This window comes from Mandrillus leucophaeus, unplaced genomic scaffold (genome assembly GCF_000951045.1).
Source record: "Mandrillus leucophaeus isolate KB7577 unplaced genomic scaffold, Mleu.le_1.0 Scaffold535, whole genome shotgun sequence".
NCBI lineage: Eukaryota > Metazoa > Chordata > Mammalia > Primates > Cercopithecidae > Mandrillus > Mandrillus leucophaeus.
In genome coordinates this window covers 1,505,168-1,524,489 of record NW_012105753.1, presented here as the reverse complement: position 1 = coordinate 1,524,489, position 19,322 = coordinate 1,505,168, and the positions used below count along the sequence as shown (strand labels likewise).

The 19,322-nt window shown below is 36.7% G+C and overlaps 1 protein-coding gene across 2 annotated transcripts in view; it reads left to right on the top strand.

Annotated features, from left to right (window-relative positions):
* AP1AR (adaptor-related protein complex 1 associated regulatory protein) overlaps positions 1-19,322 on the top strand; it is a 38,955-nt gene that overhangs the window by 6,581 nt on the left and 13,052 nt on the right. For both annotated transcript variants that reach the window (XM_011997284.1, XM_011997283.1), the window contains exons 2-3: positions 15,941-15,989; positions 17,488-17,514. In XM_011997284.1, the coding sequence (XP_011852674.1) occupies positions 15,941-15,989; positions 17,488-17,514 (76 nt within the window). The remainder of the gene's footprint in view (positions 1-15,940; positions 15,990-17,487; positions 17,515-19,322) is intronic.

The window sequence follows — 19,322 nt, the reverse complement described above, 5'->3', positions numbered from 1 at the left end:
GTTTTTAAAGAGATCATATTGAGTACCTTTGAGAATTTTAAAAATATTTATTATAATATATATTGCTAAAATATAGAAATCAATAGTGTCATCATTAGAAGATTTATTTTGGTTCTGCATGTTTTTCAGTTTTGAAAAAAATATAAAAGTGTAAGATGTTTCTCTTGGAATTTCAGAAGATAGGAAGGAAAACAGTAGTGCATTTAAATGGATATGGATTTTTTAAACATTCTTTGTTAAACCTTAAAGACTCCCTAAGGCTCTGGTCTGAATCTCATTCTATTCTTCCCTAATACATTTCTAGCTTTTTTTTTTTTTTTTTTTTTTTGAGACGGAGTCTCGCTCTGTCGCCCAGGCTGGAGTGCAGTGGCCGGATCTCAGCTCACTGCAAGCTCCGCCTCCCGGGTTTACGCCATTCTCCTGCCTCAGCCTCCCAAGTAAGTGGGACTACAGGCGCCCGCCACGTCGCCTGGCTAGTTTTTTGTATTTTTTAGTAGAGACGGGGTTTCACCATGTTAGCCAGGATGGTCTCGATCTCCTGACCTCGTGATCCACCCATCTCGGCCTCCCAAAGTGCTGGGATTACAGGCTTGAGCCACCGTGCCCGGCCTACATTTTTAGCTTTAATGTACTTTTCCTGGGTAATAGTACTTCACCTACTACCTATATGCTAATAAGTTCAGTCATCTCAGTCTGAGCTCTGAAATATCTAATTGCTACTGTGTAGTTCCACTTAGCTATCAAACATAACCGTAAATTCATTTTGTAAAGTTGAATTCATCTTTGTTTCCTTCTCATAGCCCTTTCCTCCTTTTTCCTGTTTAAATCCCAGCCTTTTCTACTGCTTTGTTCCCTACCTTGTAAGTGGTATAAGTAGTCACCTAAGCCATGAAACTAAGAACCGTATCAAGTTTCTTCCTGTTACTCACCCTTCAAACCCAGGTTATCAAGTCCCTACCTTCTGAATGGCCCCTACATGTTAGATCTTTCTGACATCTATATCCTCTCAGCCTTAGAACAGACCTTTCCGTCCTCTATATTTATAGTTCTACCCTCCTGATATGCCCTTTTGAACTTGTGTCTCCCAAATCTGAAAACCAAAAGGAAAGCAACACGAAACCTTATGTAGACTCCAACATCTCACTCTAGCTGTTACCCCAACTACCATGTCTCCCTCCAGCTATTACCCTATCTCCTATCTTTTCCCTTAAATATTTTTCTTAGGAATTGTCTGGTCTTGCCTAGTCTTGATGTCTTCTTTGAGAAGTGTTTCCTCACTTCTCACTCAGTCTTCAAAGTAACCTAATGTTCACCTTCCCTGCTGCTGCTCCCCTCTGCATATTCATTTTCTTCTCAGTTATGACATTTTGGAGTCCTTCAAAACTTCTCTTAGACTCTTCTCACACTATATTCTCCTTAAAGAATGACCTGCATATGGCTGCTAACCTAGGAGTTGTCTTTGACACTGTTCCCTATCATCCCACTTTTCCAGTCCATCCTCAAGACCAGATGATTTTTTTTTTATCTCTTAAATAACTTTTCAGTCCGCCCACTTCTCTCGGTGCTGCCACATTAATCCAGGCTGTCGTCATTTGTTGCCTAGATTTCCAGTAATTCTGTGTGTATTCCTTGTTCGCCATTCTCTGACACTACTTTGTTTTCCTTCATGGCACTTACCACTCCATGACTTTGTAGACTCCGAGCATTTGTTTGTCTGTTGACTGTTCTCCCTTAATAGAGTAAAAATTTCATGTGGTCAGAGACTTTGTTTGTTTCTGTATCTCCAGTGTGCCAGCGGTGCTTGCCACGTAGTAGCTGCTCAATAAGTATTTGTCAACTGAGTGAATAGACTATCAAGTGGGTCTACCCACATGTACTCCTGACCTTTTTCAATTTATCCTGCACCCTGGAATCAAAGTAGTCTTAAATGCACATCTCATACTCTGGTTTCTTTTCAGAGTCAATAGATCTTTTGCCTTTTAAATGCAAATCTGTGACACAAATACAACATAAATTCTAAAGTGGCTTACCAAACTTGTAGGATAAAGACTGAAATCTTCATGGAGCTTTCAAGGCCCTGTGTTAATCTTTTCCTTGCCTACCTCTTCTTTCTCCTTTTATTTTTTTATTTTCGCTTCATGTGTGGCACACTTTTCCTTGAATCTATTTCTTTCCTTTTTACTTAGATAACTCCTATTCACTCATCTTGTAGATGCCAGCTTAAGAATTCTTTCCTACAGAAGTCTTCCAAAACCATCTCCTACCCTCCAGAGGGTAAGTCTGCACATCATCATGGAACCATCTGCTTTTCTTCTGTGCATGTTCTTAGTTTATAGTTATACTGAAATAGTGTGATTATTTGGTTAGTGTCTGTCTGCTGCTCTCAATAAAAAGGAAGGAGTTTATGCCTTTTTTTCCATACCATTGAATGAATACCTAGCTCTCAGTTAAGTGCTTAGTATATATTACATGTTCAGTAAATACTTGTTGGCAGAATTAATGAATACAGTATCTTGAATATGTCAGGTTCTTTTCACTCCCCCTTGCCTTTGGTACCTGCTGCTCCCTGAAACATCTCTTTTATCTGCCTGGAGGCCTGGCTCATTCCTCTGCCTCAGGCTGATTTTTTATGACACCTCATCTGAACATATCCACTCTCACAGCATAGTAGTTGTTAATTTCTGTGTGTCTACCCTGTTAAATTATACGCCTTTTGTATACATGGATTTAAAATATTTCAAATGTATAGCTATGCATGTTGCTGTATTACATAGCTATGCCTGTCGCTCAGTAACTTACAGAAATAAAAAATTGGAAGATTCAGTGGCATAGATAAGTGAGTGGCAACAGTTTCCAAAAGAAGAGGGTTGTCAGTGATTTCAGATGCTGCACACAAATTGCAGAGGACAAACAGCGAAGAACTAAAAGACCTCTGAGGTCCCTTCTCATTATTAGTTTCCTTTAAATCAGGCTGTTAAAAGGCAATGACTGTTTTTTAAACCCTTGCATTATGTCTTTGACATGTTTGGAGGGAAGAATTTGCCTCTTCTCTGCCAAGGCATAAAATTAAGTTTTTGAACATATTCTTCCTAAATGTGGCTTTATTAGGAAGGAGCTTATTAAACAGTAAATGTGATTATTATTAGTACCTGTATTAGGGTTCTCCAGAGAAATGGAAGCAGTGGGAGATATCTGTATTTCTGTGTTTACATGTGTATAGATATAGATATAGATATAAAATGAGAACTGTCATAAGGAATTGCCTCATATGATTATGGAGGTTAAGTCCCACAATCTGTTATTTGCAAGCTGGAGACCCAGGAAAGCTGGTCGTGTAAGTCTCCGTTCATGGGCAGAAGACCAGCATCTAAGCTCAAGCAGTCAGGTAGAGAGAATTCAATTCAACCTTCCTTCAACTTTTTTGTTCTGGTCAGGCCCTGAATGGATTGAATGATGGCAGCCCACCCACCTTGGAAAGGGCAATTTGCTTTACTCAGTCCACCAATTCAAATGCGAGTCTGTTCTCTAACACCCTTGCAGATGCACCAGATATAATGTTTAGCCCAATATCTGGGCATCTGGTGACCCACTCATGTTGACATATAAAATTAACCATCATATCACCTTATATCACTGCTATCCCTACCTGGAAAAATCTGTTGATTTTATCCCTTGAGATTTGAGTGGTTAAATCTCTATTGAAATATTTGATACTAATTGAAAAACAATGTTTCCATCATCTTTGTAATAGTTTTTGCCAGGCATTAGATTTATAATCTTTCCAGTCTTCTGTTCTGGAAAAAAAAAAAAAAATAGCAGTCTTGGGAAGCTTTTAATTTTTAATAGCCTTTGGAACAATTTAAGATGATTCTTCATCATTTATTTATAGTGTCAAGCAAAACACAGGGAAAGACTTTCTTGTTTTATTCTAACATATTAAGAGGAATATGAAGAAAAAGTACAATATCAGTGTAGAATTTGTGATAATTTTTCAGTACCTTTTACTTAACTTTGATACGAGTATTTGCCTGCTATGCAAAATAAAATGAGAAGCATAAAATACTGCATTTTAAGCCTATTTTTAACAAGACTGGTTTTGTCTTTAATAAAAGTATCTTGAAATCTACCTTGAGAACGTCGATAAGTGAATATGTATGCAAGTATCTCCACTTTTGTACCATGTTAGCTTCAAATTCTTCCAGATTTCTGTATATGCCTCCATGGTTCAGAGTATTATGCTCCAAGAACCAGTCATAGCCTTTCTTTTCTACCCCTCTGATGTCCTTTACATGTTTGAATCTGTCTTAGGCTGTGTTGACATAAAGGAATATCTGAGGCTGGGTAATTAATTAGAAAAAAAAAAGGCTTACTTGGCTCACAATTTTGATGTCTGGAAAAGTTCAGGATTTGGCATCTGCATCTGGTAAGGTGTAGACTGCTTCCACTTAGGGGCAGAAGGTGAAGGGAAGCCAGTGTGTGCAGAAATCACACAGCAAAAGAGGAAGCAAGGAGGGAGTGCTAGGCTCTTTTTAACAACCTGCTTTCATGGGAACTCACTCGTAACCATGAGGATGAGGTTGGCACCAAGCCATTCATGAGGCATCCACCACCATTACCTAAACACTTCCCATTAGGCCCCACCCCTAACAATGGAGATCAAGTTTCAACATGAGATTGTTAGGGGACAAACATCCAAGCTGTAACACAGTCCACTTTCACATCTTCAGTAGTAGTAGAGTGGATACGCAGAAGCCTACTTTATTTCATTTAGAGACGGCTCGCAGGACCATAAGAATTACATGTAAATGAATGTCCATGGATGACTTGGAGGGGCTCTAGACTGTTAAGAGGAAAAGTACACTTCTGTTTTCTTTAAATCGTTGTTTTTGGAGCCTCTTTCAGCTCCTCAACTTTTACCCTACTTAACACTCCTGAATATAAATGTTCTTGAATGGAATAGTGGATTGTTTACTTATCAAATTACTTATCATCATCTTCTTTCCTCCAGGGCATGTGACTGGATTCATGAAAGTTAAACGCACATGTTATGTGCCCCCTAATCATTTTCTTCACAGCTCAGCTTTATGTGATACTGCTGTATTGCTAGAGAATTCTTCCAGCTTCTCACATCACTTTGTCCTTTATCGTTTCACTGCTGGCATTTAAGGCTTATGTCTTGGATTTACTGCATTTATTTTTCTCTTGTACTTTCACTCTTGATACTGCTGCTTTCACATTACATCCCCATTGGGATTCTGACACTTCTCCCATCATCTCTTATTTTCCAGTCCATCTCCCAAACCAGATGATTTTTATCTTCTAAATATTTCTTGAATCCCTCCACTTTTCTCACTGATACCACCCTAGTCCAACTTATTCCTTGCTTAGCCTCAAATTTGATTGCATACGTTATTCATACGTTCATTCTATACATTTATCCCCACTCACTGTTTAGGACTTGTATCGCTCTTGGCACTTACAGGAGCAGCTTCTTATATGAACCAAGGTTTACTTCTGGTTCAAGTCGTACATTTCTATTCCTGTGCAGTGTTGTGTTACATGAGTAGGCCATAATTACTTCACCCTTCTGTTGATGGGCCTTTAGATCATTTCCAACTTCTTTTTTTTTTTTTTCTTTTTCTTTTACAAACTACCTCAATTTGTGCAAAGAGATAAATGTCTCTTTGTACACATGTGCAGAAGATTCTTTAGGTGGATATACCTGGGAATAGAATTGCTCAGTCATAGCTTATGTACCTCTTCAAATTTACTAGAAAAATAAAACTTCTTCAAAATAATTATATTATAAACTTTTACTGATAATGAATTTTCATTGTTTCGTTTCCTAACTCTTGGTATTGTTAGATATTTTTTCAATCTGTTGATGTGAAATGCAATCTAATACTTGTGTCAAAACTTTATTGTACAATATTCCTATATACCAGCAACAAATACTGCATATTTTAAAATTACCTTTTAAGATAGCAATGAAAAAATATAAGAGATGTGTAATCAATAGATGTGTAAGACTAGAACAATGTTTTTAAAGACGCCATCTAAATAAATGCAGGGCAATACCATTTTCATGGGTAAAAAGACTCACTGTGCTTAAGATGTCCTCCGCCTATTTACTAGAAATTTAGTGCATTTGCAGTTAAATTCCTAATAGGAATTTTTTGGAACCTAAGCTGATTCCAGCAATTTTTATGAAAGAGCAAAGGGCCATAAAAGAGCCCACAAATTTTGAAGAAGGAAACTTGTCGTATTGGATTACAGACTCTAATAATTAAAACCCTGTTGTATTGCCACAAGGATAAACTAATTGGCGAACGGACTGGAATATAATATCCAGGCTCTCTTAGTCAACTTGAAGGTGAAACTCAGTAATGTTTATTTTTAAAAGGCAATTGTTTTATACCACAGGATAAGAATAACTGCTTTTCTAAAACAGAATTGTCAAGACTAATTACCTATATTGGAGGGTTTCTAAATGTATCATGCCTAGTTCAAGGACTTATAACCATTTTTTTTTTGTTTTGTACATCAACTTCCAAAGGTGTGCAGCAGTCTCCTGTCAGTAATAATGCAGTGTTACACTGATTTTTGCCCAAAGATGGGTGAAGGAGGCCTCCTTAGATTTACTCTTGCCATTTTCTCTTGTTTCCTATGGTACCTCCAACATTCACACCTCCCCAAATCTGTGGTCTGTATGAACTTGGGGTTTTCTTACAGAGTTGTTTTGTTGTCATTATAAACGAAATTGATTTGAGATTCAGCAGGTTTAGTCAGAAGTTACAAATGTGAAAGCAGAGAATACTGGTTTTTAGCTTCCTTATTTTTAAGCAATTATGTTTGCATAATAGAAGAATCTTAGATTGTTCTGTACCAATTTACACTATAATTTTATTTAGCAAATGTGGGAAGCTTTGTACAATATGACCTACTTATAGGCTAACAATAGGTCTAAAAAAGTAGGGTGGCTATTTTCCTTTATTTTTAGATTCTTAAGCAGTTATGATTGAAAGTATTAGATCAGATTTTCTTTTAACTTTAAATGTCACCAGATTTATACACTCCTAATTTTTAGTGAAAACCTTTTTATGAATGATAGTTTATTAATAAAATGTTTTATGCATAATACAATTAAACTTATTTTTTTCTTATAAGAGTGTTCTAAAAGCATATAATGTGAACAGTGTTACATATAAAATTAGCACACTTTTAGATTCCAGCCTATACACATATTATCAGAACATGCACAGCAGTGTTTTCAACTACAGAACTGTGATGGATTGAACATGGAGGGGGAAGAATTGAGGAAGAGCTAAAAGATATTTATCTATGCTTTACCTTGGATGTATGTTGAAAAGAGCTTACTTTTTGGAGTTTAGATACTTTACATATTTTTTTGTACTAAGCCTTCAAAATCCAGTGCATATTTGACACATAATAGCCTTTAAAATTCAGACTAGCCACATTTCAGTTGCTCAATAGCCACTTATGGCTAGTGGTTATCATACTGGACAGTGCAGATCTATCCTATAGGATAACAATACTTCATAGGATGATTCTGGGAAGGAAATGAATACAAAATACATATTCTAAAAATAAGCTTTGTTGCTGACCCATCATAGGTCCTCAGTAAATGCAAGCCTCTCTTTGCTCTCCATTGTATTAATAGCTTGTTATGTTTTGGGTTTTGTAGCATATGTAGTTGGAAACTTCAAGTCAATAAAATATTGACTTTTTTTCAAATTGAAGAAAATAAAATGTTCTTATTTTTTCTCTAAACTAACAGTAATTGAGAGTCAACTTTTGTAATAGATATTGCTGCTTTTGCTCGTTTTGTTTCCTGTCTTTCCTTCTAAGACTCAATTTTCACCTAAGATTATTAGAAATGTACATTAATAGTTGGCACCAAATTTCTGCTTTTAGACTGTGATCCAGTTTCCTTTTGTCTCATTTTTTTTTTTTTTTTTCCGAGACAGAGTCTTGCTCTGTGCCCAGGCTGTAATGCAGTGGCACAATCTCGGCTCACTGCAAGCTCCTCCCGGGTTCATGCCATTCTCCTGCCTCAGCCTCCTGAGTAACTGGGACTATAGGCGCCCGTCACCGCGCCCAGCTAATTTTTTGTATTTTTAGTAGAGACAGGGTTTCACCATGGTCTTGATCTCTTGACCTCGTGATCCGCCCGCCTTGGCCTCCCAAAGTGCTGGGATTACAGGCGTGAGCCACCGCGCCCGGCTTTGTCTCATTTTTTTAATGATGCTGCCCTATATACATCTAAAACTTCATTCTTGAAAATATTGTCAACCAGCACCTATGTAATAATGAAATTACTACACAGTACTTGGGGGACCTGAATAAGATGAGTTATGTGATTTTTCCTGTGGCTACTTTTGCTGTCCCATTAATACATAATTTTAGGCTGGGTGTGGTGGCTCACACCTGTAATTCTAACACTTTGGACGGCCGAGGCAGGCAGATTGCTTGAGGCCAGGAGTTCGAGACCAGCCTGGCCAATATGGCAAAGCCACATCTCTACTAAAAATACAAAAATCAGGCCTGGTGTGGTGGATCACACCTGTAATCCCAGCACTTTGGGAGGCCGAGGCAGGCGGATCACGAGGTCAGGAGATCGAGACCATCCTAGCTAACACGGTGAAACCACCTCTCTACTGAAAATAAAAAAAAATCAGCTGGGCATGGTGGTGGGCACCTGTAGTCCCAGCTACTTGGGAGACCAAGGCAGGAGAATGGCGTGAACCCAGGAGGCGGAGCTTGCAGTGACTGGAGATCGTGCCTGTGCACTCCAGCCTGGGAGACAGAGCAAGACTCCGTCTCAAAAAAAAAAAAATACAAAAAGCAGCCGGGCATGGTGGTGCACACCTGTAGTCCCAGCTACTTGGGAGGCTGAGGCAGGAGAATCACTTGAACCCAAGAGGCAGAGGTTGCAGTGAACTGAGATCACACCACTGCACTACAGCCTGGGCAAGAGTGAGACTGTCTCAAAACAAACAAACAAAAAATACATAATAGTTTTGTTTGGGCCACCACATTGGTGATTTCATCGTGTCCCAGGCTCTCACCTTCAACCTTTTGGGTCAGGTGAGAAAACCAAGGTAAATTTAGTAATTTAAAATGAGAAATGTAACTGTCAAGGAACTATATAGTACTTGTGTCTTTAGGTAAAGACATTATTTTACTATAAGCATAGAATAACAGGGTGGGAGGTGCTTAGTGAGTGTAGATTCAGAACAAAGAAAGTTAATTATGCAGTTCAAATAACCCATCACCTTGGAAGACTACCATCCACTGGGACTAGATAGCCCAGTTCCTTGAACCAGGGGACTTTTCTACAGAGTTTGGCTGAGTTTTACCAACGTTTCTTTCTCTATTTTGTATTCTTCTGTTTCTTATATTTTGCACATCTTTTTACAAATATGATTAGCTTCCTTCTCTTTCTTTTAAATCTTACAGGAGCCCTTCTGTTTCCTAAGTTAACATGTGAAGGTAACTGATCCAAGATGTATTGTTTATAGCTTTAATTTCTGTTTTCTTTGTTTCCAACTTACTGGGAGATAACTCACTCTTCCTCTGTCCCCAAGGAAGAGACTATACTTCCATTTCTCCATATTGCTTAGAAGTAAAATCCCTAGAAACAGTAGGCCTATGTATGTATTGGTAGTAACATGAAGTGTATGTATGGGAGGGGGAAAATTGCTGACATTGCATCTTTGTCTACAGACAACCTTATTGGGACAGCAAAAGCAAGCAAGATAAATTTCCTGGGTGTGAAGAAAAGAAGAAAAGAAAAGTACTTTTACTGATCTGAGATTGAGAAGTAGCTCCAGGGTTAAATATAGGAATACTTTTAAGGGGGTTTTGGACTGATGTTTATGTTGACGTTGTAGGTTTTGAATTTGAATAGAGGAGTCTCACCCAGACTCTTAACTTTATATGAATGTCAAGCTCAAGGCATCTAAAAACACACATGTGCTTCTTTCCCAGGCTTCCTCATCTTGGTAAATAACAAATCCATCCTAATTGTTCAGGCCTCAGAGTTAGGAGATAGTCTTGATTTTTCCTTTTTACACACATCCTTATATCTGATACATTAGCAAATTCTGTCAGCCCTGTCTTCAGAATTACTTCTCATTACTCCCACTATTGTTACTGTGATTCAAGCCACCATCATTTCTTCGCTGTACTATTATAATAGCTTTCTAATTGGTCTCTTAAAACATATGTCAACTTGTCTTTTAAGGATCTTCCAGTGACGTTCTTATAGCTAATACATTCTTAAGAAATGATAGAATTTAAAAATCATTATTTTTGTACTCTCTAGTGAAATAATGGAACTGAGTACTGATTATCAGTGGATGCTAAAAACCATTTGGTAAAAGCTTGATGTGAAACATTATGATGGATAGATTAGGCTGACATAAATATCCTAACTTACAGATCATCAGTAAAAGTGAGGCAGGCAAAAATAAAGTTCCTTATGGTTTGATTCAATAGCAAGTACCATAAGTGAAGCATTCTTGCCTAAAAAAATTAAGCTCAGTATAATCAGGCTTTTAAATCAAATTACTAATTTGCAGGAAATACAGGGGATAGAAGAAAAAGTTAAAGAAGAAAAATATCAGGTAAATCCAGAAAGTGAGAAATTTTGTAGGACAAGTGACACAATTTATCTAACAAATCAATGGCATGAAAACAGACACTGGTGCTGAGAAGGGGCTGATATGGACTAAAAGAGGTGCAAGAGGCCTAACAAGCAAACATACTGTGTGGCTTTTGTTTGATTCTAATCTGAACAAATCATGTGTAAAAAGATAATCGGGGAAATAGAGATATAGACTGGACTGGACGTTAGATAATAGTAAAGATTTACTTTAAATTTTGTTGGTATGTTAGCTTTTCTAAAAAAAAAAAAAAACAATACCAGTTCTTAATACTTAATTAGAGATGCCAGTTGAGGTAAGAGTAATATAACATGTCCGAGATTTGCTGTAAAATACCAACAAAAAAATAAAACAAAAAGGAGTATAGTATAAATGAAACATGATCAGGAAGTAGTAACTTTTTAAGTGGGGTAATGGGTGCAGGGGGGCTTATGAATCTCTTCTCTCTGCTTTTGTGCATATTTGAAAAGGTTCATGATAAAAGTTTTAAAAAACAGAGTGAATGCTAAAACCAAAAATCTCTTCTGTGAGTTCTTACCTAATTAATATTAAAATCTAAAACTCCTCCCATGGTCTATAAAGGCCTGTGATCTGACCCTGGCTATCTCTCAGACCTTGTCTCCCTTCCTTCTTCATTCCAGCCATTCTGACCCTCTCACTTTCTTAGATTGTGCCAAGTAGAGTTTTGCCTCAGAGCGTTTGCATTTGCTTTTCCTCTGTTTAGAATTCTTTTCCTCCAAATATCCGTCTAGCTGGCTTCCTCATTTCCTTGGGACCTTTGTTCTACTTTTGCTTTAACCGAGAGGTCTGCCTTGACCACCCGACATAAAATAACCTCCTGGTCGGGCGCAGTGGCTCACGCCTGTAATCCCAGCACTTTGGGAGGCTGAGGCAGGCAGATCACCTGAGGTCGGGAGTTCGAGACCAGCCTGACCAACATGGAGAAACCCTGTCTCTACTAAAAATACAAAAAATTAGCTGGGCGTGGTGGCGTATGCCTATAATCCTAGCTACTCCAGAGGCTGATGCAGGAGAATCGCTTGAACCCGGCGGGCGGAGGTTATGGTGAGTCAAGATCATGCCATTGCATTCCAGCCTGGGCAACAAGAACGAAACTCCATCTCAAAAAATAAAATCAAATAAAATAACCTCCCTCCTCCAATCACTATCCTCACTTACTCTAAGGTACTTTTCTTAAAATTAAAAAAAAAAAAAAAAAAGTATAGGCTTGGTGCAGTGGCTCACGCCTGTAATCCCAACACTTTGGGAGGCCGAGGGGGGTGGATCACCTGAGGTCAGGAGTTTGAGATCAGCCTGGCCAAAGTGAAACTCCGTCTGTACTAAAATTACAAAAATTAGCCGGGTGTGGTGGTGGGCGCCTATAATCCCAGCTACTTGGGAGGCTGAGGCAGGAGAATCGCTTGAACCCGGGAGGTGGAGGTTACAGTGAGCCGAGATCCAGCCACTGTACTCCAGCCTGGGTAAGAGTGAGACTCTGTCTCAAAAAAGATACATGTAATTTTTATAGATTTAGGGGGTACAACTGCAGATTTCTTACCTATATATATTGCATAGTAAGATACCATCTTATGCCTATAATCCCGGCTATTTGGGAGGCTTAGGCAGGAGAATCGCTTGAACCCGGGAGGTGGAGGTTACAGTGAGCCGAGATCCAGCCACTGTACTCCAGCCTGGGTAAGAGTGAGACTCTGTCTCAAAAAAGATACATGTAATTTTTATAGATTTATGGGGTACAACTGCAGATTTTTTACCTGTATATATTGCATAGTGAGATACCATCTTGCGCCAGTCAGAATGGCCATTATTGAAAAGTTAGAAAGCAATAGATGTTGGCGAGGATGTGGGGAAAAGCGAACACTTAGCCACTGTTGGTGGGGATGTGAATTAGTACAAACTTTATGGAAAACAGCATGAGGTACTTTTCTTTCATGGCAATTACTATCATCTGATGCATTTATCTATGTGTTTATTGTCATTAATTCCCAAATTGTTAGCTCCAAGGTGGCAGGGCCTTTATCCGTTTATTGACAGTTGTATTGCCAGCACCTAGAACAGTGCCAGGCACTTGAGAAGCACTTGATAAATATTTGTGAAATAAAAATATAAAACTTGACTTAAGGTTTAATAGTTGAGTACTTCCATTCATTTCCCCAGTTCTTCCGCTTACCCTTCACTTATATTCTCATCATTACCTAGGAGCAAGTAGTGAAGGATTGATTGCCAAGAGCCTCATCGAGAACAAAACTGAAGGAAAGAACAGAAAATGTCAGGATAGTTTATTATAGGAAACATTGTAAAAGGCATATTCCAAATTTGCTAGGCTTTTAAGCATCCAATAATAGGAAAGATTTGAGTTTTCATTTTTCATTTCTTAATAGCTCTCTGAAATCTGAAATGGTCCCTTCAGACCATTAGAAAGTTGATTTTCTAATTATTTTTAAAGTATATATTACATAGAATATAGAAAAGTATGTGAAAAGTTATGGTTTTATATGACTGGAAGTTGGCAAAATGTCAGTGACTGAATTTAATGCATCACATGTCTGAGGGTCCTATTCAGTCATCAATAATGTTTGAACAAATAAACATAATTCAAGCATACTTGAATAAGTAACTCTTAATTCATGAAATATACACATATTATGTTTCTTGGTATTTTCAGATAAGTTACAGGATAAAGCTCCCCTGATAAAAATGTTACCCCAGAGTTTGCCAAATTGAATACTTACTTTATCAGTATAATCTTAGCTTTTATTGTGGTAGGAGTCAAGATACGCATTTTGTGAGCAAAGTCTCAATCTGATCCATTTTAAAAGGAAAGTTTGAATTTTTTCCCAAATATATTTTGCTTTTCTCATTTTATTTATTGCTATTCTTAATTTGCTCCCTTGTCATATCACTTATATTCATGTTTATTAATCAGGATTTTGTGGGGACGGAAGCCCAGTTAAAACTATCTTAGGCAAAGAGTAGCATTTATAATAGGGATGTTAGGTTTCTCAACTAATAACCAAAAACCATGAGCAGGGTGGGATGCATCTGGTTCTTAGGGATGATTTTGATGCTGTCAGAGCACTCTTTCAGTTTAGTTCATTCCTCTCATTGCATGTTGTCAGAAAGCATAATCCCCAGCAACTCTCTAGAGCTCTCAGAAGGATATTGTCTCTCCCTGCTCAGTTTCTGTGTAACCCTGAACCAGTCAAATGAGGTGTGAGGGATTGACTGATTCTAGCTTAGTCAGATACTCAGGAATTCAGAGTCATGTGAGAACATGAGTGTCCTCACTATAGCTGGCTGTGGATAGAGGGGATAGAAAAGGGAGACATTTACAACAGATAACACTGTTGCCTACTACTAAAGTTAGTTTGTATTATCTATGTATAATTAGACTAGAACATGGTGTTCTGCCATCTAATATAAATGTATAACAGTTACCTTGGTTTCGACAGTATTCTACTTAGCTTTGGGCTTTGCCACAGCAATGAAGTCATACTGATAGTATTACTGAGCTTTATTTTGATAAAGCTTTATTTTAATTGATAGTATTGCTGAGCTTTATTTCTAATTATTCAACTGTACCACTCAGTAAACCTGGAGGAGGAAACAGATTAATCAGAGACAGATTCTTCATTCACGGAAGATAGTGATGGTTGCAGGGAGAGAAGCATATAGCACTGTAAGCAGGAATCCTAATGCCAGAACCCAGTGCTACTACTGAAGGTTCAACTCATTTCTGTATTTGTTTGAGAAATAAAGAAGAGATTAAGAGTGGAGGCACTAGATAGAGGATTAAGGGTACTGCATTTATGTTGGATATACTCCATGACATCTGTGGATTTGTAATACCAAATTCTTTGCTTTTTACCAATGATCTTAGTGGGCAATGAGACAGATTTGCATCTATCAGCAGATAAAGATTATAGCAGGAACAATAGTTCCTATAGTTTCATTGCTACTTTTTTTCCTTCAGTCATGATATGACATTCTCTTTCACTAAACCTTCATCCACACACATACACATAATACAAAGAATTCTGCACTTTGGGAGTCCCAGAATTACTTGAGCCCAAGAGTTTGAGACCAGGCTGGGTAACATATTGAGACTTCGTCTCTACAAAAATAAGTGAAGCCAAGCATGGGGGTGCATGCCTGTTTTACTAGCTACTGGGGAGGCTGAGGCAGGAGGATCACTTGAGCCAAGGAGTGCAAAGCTGTGATGACTTAGGATTGCGCCACTGCACTCCAGCCTGGGCGACAGAGTAAGATCCTGTCTCCAAAAAAGAAAGAAAAGCAAACGAATTCTGACCTGTCCTAACCCCAGGATTCTTCCTGTTTCTTAAAAGTGTGCTTTCTGTCCATGAATCCTGATGCGTTGGGAACACTTAGTACATTTGGATCCCCATTGTACGGGGATGGAGTTCTCCATCAGTTTTGGCAGCTGTAACAGGAGCCACATTGACTGAAAGTCTCAATCTCTGGGCACTTCCACTTACAAAGGACTGTGAGTGGCCCTGTCCTGGGATGCCAGCTTGGATGCTGTAGTATTTAGAATGTAGACGTATGTTTGGAGAACATATAATAAAGAAGATTCCTATTTGACTACATATAAGTTTAATAGGGGCAGAAAAGAATGATTAAAGTCAATATCTGGCCCTAGTTGGAAAAAAATAATGTAATGGATTATTTGATTGACATGTATATGCATTGTTTCTCTCTTGTATTTGTGAGGGCATGGGAAGATAACAAAGTCTTGAATAAAGATACATGATTCCACCACCAAAGATAACTACTTTTAGCATATTGACATATATCCTTTTAGTTAATGTTTTAGATAGTTAATGTTTTGTGTATTTTTAACAAAACTGAGAACATATTTTTATATATTATTTAACACATCAGTATTTTTGACAAGGTACTTGATGTAGTAAAATAATGAGATACATGTTCAAATGTATTCTACTCAATGTAGTAAATACAGTAAGTTAATTATTACAGTAAATATTAGTACCAATAGAAAGAAATATTAGTTGACTAAACAAAGCTATAATGAAGTTTAAAAATCTGGACTTTTTATATTCTTAGATAAATTTTGTTGTTCTTTTTTTATAAATATAACTATATGTTAGAGATTTGAAAGTTGCTCTTGAGGAAATAAATGCTTTTATGCTACTATATTAATTCAATCATAGAGTTAATTGTGTTTTTAAAAGTTATTCTGTTTTCCTTCCCAGGTCCAAGTATTTTAGAACATGCTCAAGAGGTGAGCACTTAACAATAGAGGTAAGTAGTCGTTAATTTGATTGGATTAAAAGTGCCTGCAGAAAGGCAGAAGGGGCTTTTGGTTGTAAAGAGGGAAAGATCTGGACCCAAATTTAGAATGAACTGTTTATATTTCAATAGTATTCATGTTAGTGAAGATTGAAAGAGTTGGAGCAGTGGGGAAGGAATGAATAGGAAGAAGTTTGCAGAGGATTATGGTTCTGTTTTTCTAATAGCTTTCCCCCCACCCTACATAAGTCAGGGAGAAGGTACTCTTCTGTCAGTAATAGTGGCTCACTAGGGCAGTGGGTATAATGAGAGGTGGTTGGCCTGCCCTAGCAGGGAAAGTCCAGAAACAAAGCAGGAAGTTGAGTTTCAGTAACTCCACAGCAGAATCACCGAGTCACTTTTTCTTTGAATGTAAAATATAATAATGGAAACTAGCATTTATTCCTTACCTATTGTATAAACTAGCCACTCTACCGTACAAATTAAGAATGTCATCACAACTCTGTTGTAAACAGGTGGTGGTCACCCTGTTTCATGGATGAAAAATGAGACTTAGACAGGTGGAGAAATTGGGCCATATTACACAACCTGTAAGTGGCAAAACCTAAATTCTAGTCCACACTGCCTGGCTCCAAAGCTTGAACACTGTACTTCATGACCTTCTGTATTAATAAGGAAACGTGTAAGGCAGGAATAAGATATTTAAAAATCACAAACCAATATAAAAATAAGATAAGGATAATAACTTTAACAGTTTTATTCTCTTTTTAGAGAGATTCCTTAATTTTCTAAACCTTTTGAATTCATTGTTTCCTCTCAATCTTTAAACCAAACAGTATTAACAATAAAACACCTTTTCTTTCAGGTGGTTACTTATCAAGTTATTTATATTTAAAATGCAGACATTTTAGTGATATAATAGTAATGACTTTCATTAGGTCACTGACACAATAGTATTAATCACATTATGATCAAACTGTTTACATTCCTATCTCTAGAAAGACATTGTATTTGGGGATAGTAACTACCATTTAGTAGATTTTCAGTAAATAACTATATGAATGAATAAATGAATAAATATAAACATGTTGGGAAATTCTTATTTGGGTATCTTTTAGTCCCCATTCCTTAAATAATTTTCCTTCTTATGACATTTGTTCTGAAGTCAAGTGAAGTGGAATATTCTGGTAGCATGGACTGAAAATACTTGTATGAAATACTCGTTTCAGATGAAACTTTTAGTTCTGATTTATGTAGAAAATTGCTTAATTCTCCTGTTTGATTTTCATTCATAGAAAGTCATAAATTAAAATAGTATATGCTTGCCTTGGCCATTTTGTAGGACTGTTGAATATATCAAATGAAATGATGTATTAAAGAGGCATTTGAATTAAATATCTTACAAATATAAAGATATATTATTTTTAAGTGAAAAAAGTAACATAATTTCTTGTGAGATGTATACGTAAGACAAATATTCCTCCTAACACTTACTTTTTTGTCCTTTCAGTTTGAGAATCTAGTAGAAAGTGATGAAGTAAGTATTTCCATAATAGTACAAAACTTGTATTTTTCTGATTGATCATCTCATTAGTTCTAACAATTGTGTTTACAATTTTTATTTTTGTTTTAGAATTTTTATTTTCTAGTTTTTATTTTTACTTTTTAGTTCTTTATTATTTCCTTGTTTTACTAATTTATATTAGAAAATAATTCCAAATACTAAGATACACTATACACACACATAGGTTTAAAGCATTATACAGAAACCCGAGGAACTTCAGAAAGTTTACTTCTAATATTTCTAACCTCTTGAATAGATAGGTAAAATACTTCACAATCCAAAGTAGACCCATTGTTTTCTTGTTGTTGCTGTTGTTTTCTTTTTAAGAGACAAGATCTCGGTATGTTGCCCAGACTGGACTAAAACTCCTGGGCTTGAGCAGTCCTCCTGCTTCAGCTGAGTAGCTGGGACCATCGGTGTGTACCACTTCACCCAACTTTGGAGTAGGCCCATTCTTTATAGTTTTCATAGATTCTGATGTCAGATTTTATACATATTTATTCTACAGTTTCTGACTTTAGCCATCATCTCTTTTATCAGTTATTCTTTATGTTAATTTTCTACATTTCATCTCATAAAACTCAACAAGTTTTAAGATGCTTCTCAAATACAGAAGTGTTAAAAATATGAAGGGAGTGCATTTTATAATCAGCAAAATGTGGTGTATATTTCAACATTTGATCTTAGTCAAAAGGCTAAGAAGCATTTCTTATGCATTGGTATAGTTAGAACTTTAGTTTGTATGCTAATTTGCAACTTCACTAAATTAATTGTGTACGTTTCTGCAAATTACTTAACCTCCCTGGGTCTACTTTCTACATCTTGAAAATTGGTTAGTCTAGAAGAACACTGCAAGTTGACACTTTGTCATTTTTGTTTTCTAGGGAAAGAAGAAAATGTGTTAATCTTTTCCTTTAAAAATGTATTATTTAGTCCAGCCTTTCTCGAGTATGTATAGAATACTAGTCTTAGAATGTAAGTTAGCATGTAAAAGGTTCTGAGATAAACTATTGTTAAACTGAATTACTTAAACTTGTTCAACTCAGCTATTCTCAAATTAATGTGGGTAAAAATCCTTTTTTAAAATAATAATACATATTTTTCATCTGATAGGACACATTTTGGAAACTATTTTAGCCGTTTGTTCTCCCAGTAAAATATCATTCCATTTCATAGAACTAACTTCTTTTCCTTTGCAAAGGTCGCTTTTGTTTTCATGTCCTTCTCTTTAAAAGTTTAAGCAAACACTGGACATGATATTTTTAAAGCATCTGACAAGTGTTAAAAGTAAGCGTTCTTTCAGCCTCCATTAGAATTCATCCCAGCATCATAACACTTTTCAAGAGAACTAGTGATTCCGTGTATTTTCCCAAGATGCTTTTTGTTTGGTTGGCTGAGGATTTTTTTGTTTACTTTTGTTTTTGCTAACCCCTCTTCTCCTCTCTCATTTACTTCATATTTTGTGTTTGGTTTAGTTGAATGTCATCCTGTTTTGTAGTGCTACTTTCTAAACTAATGTGGACCGTTTGGATTTTTATTCCTGCTATTATATTTTAACTTTCAGATATGAATAGTTTAAATGTGTAAGAAGTAGGCATAAACCTGAAAAAATCCTGAAAATAGTTATACTTTGCTTTGGAGGAAAAAACTACAGATAATTTCATAACCTTGTGAAAGAAAACAAAAAGTTGATTCTCATTATTGTAATTATGTTTGATTAAGTTGCTGTAAATGCTAAATTAGTGAATGCTGAAGCATTACTGCAGGGGAAATACAGGGTT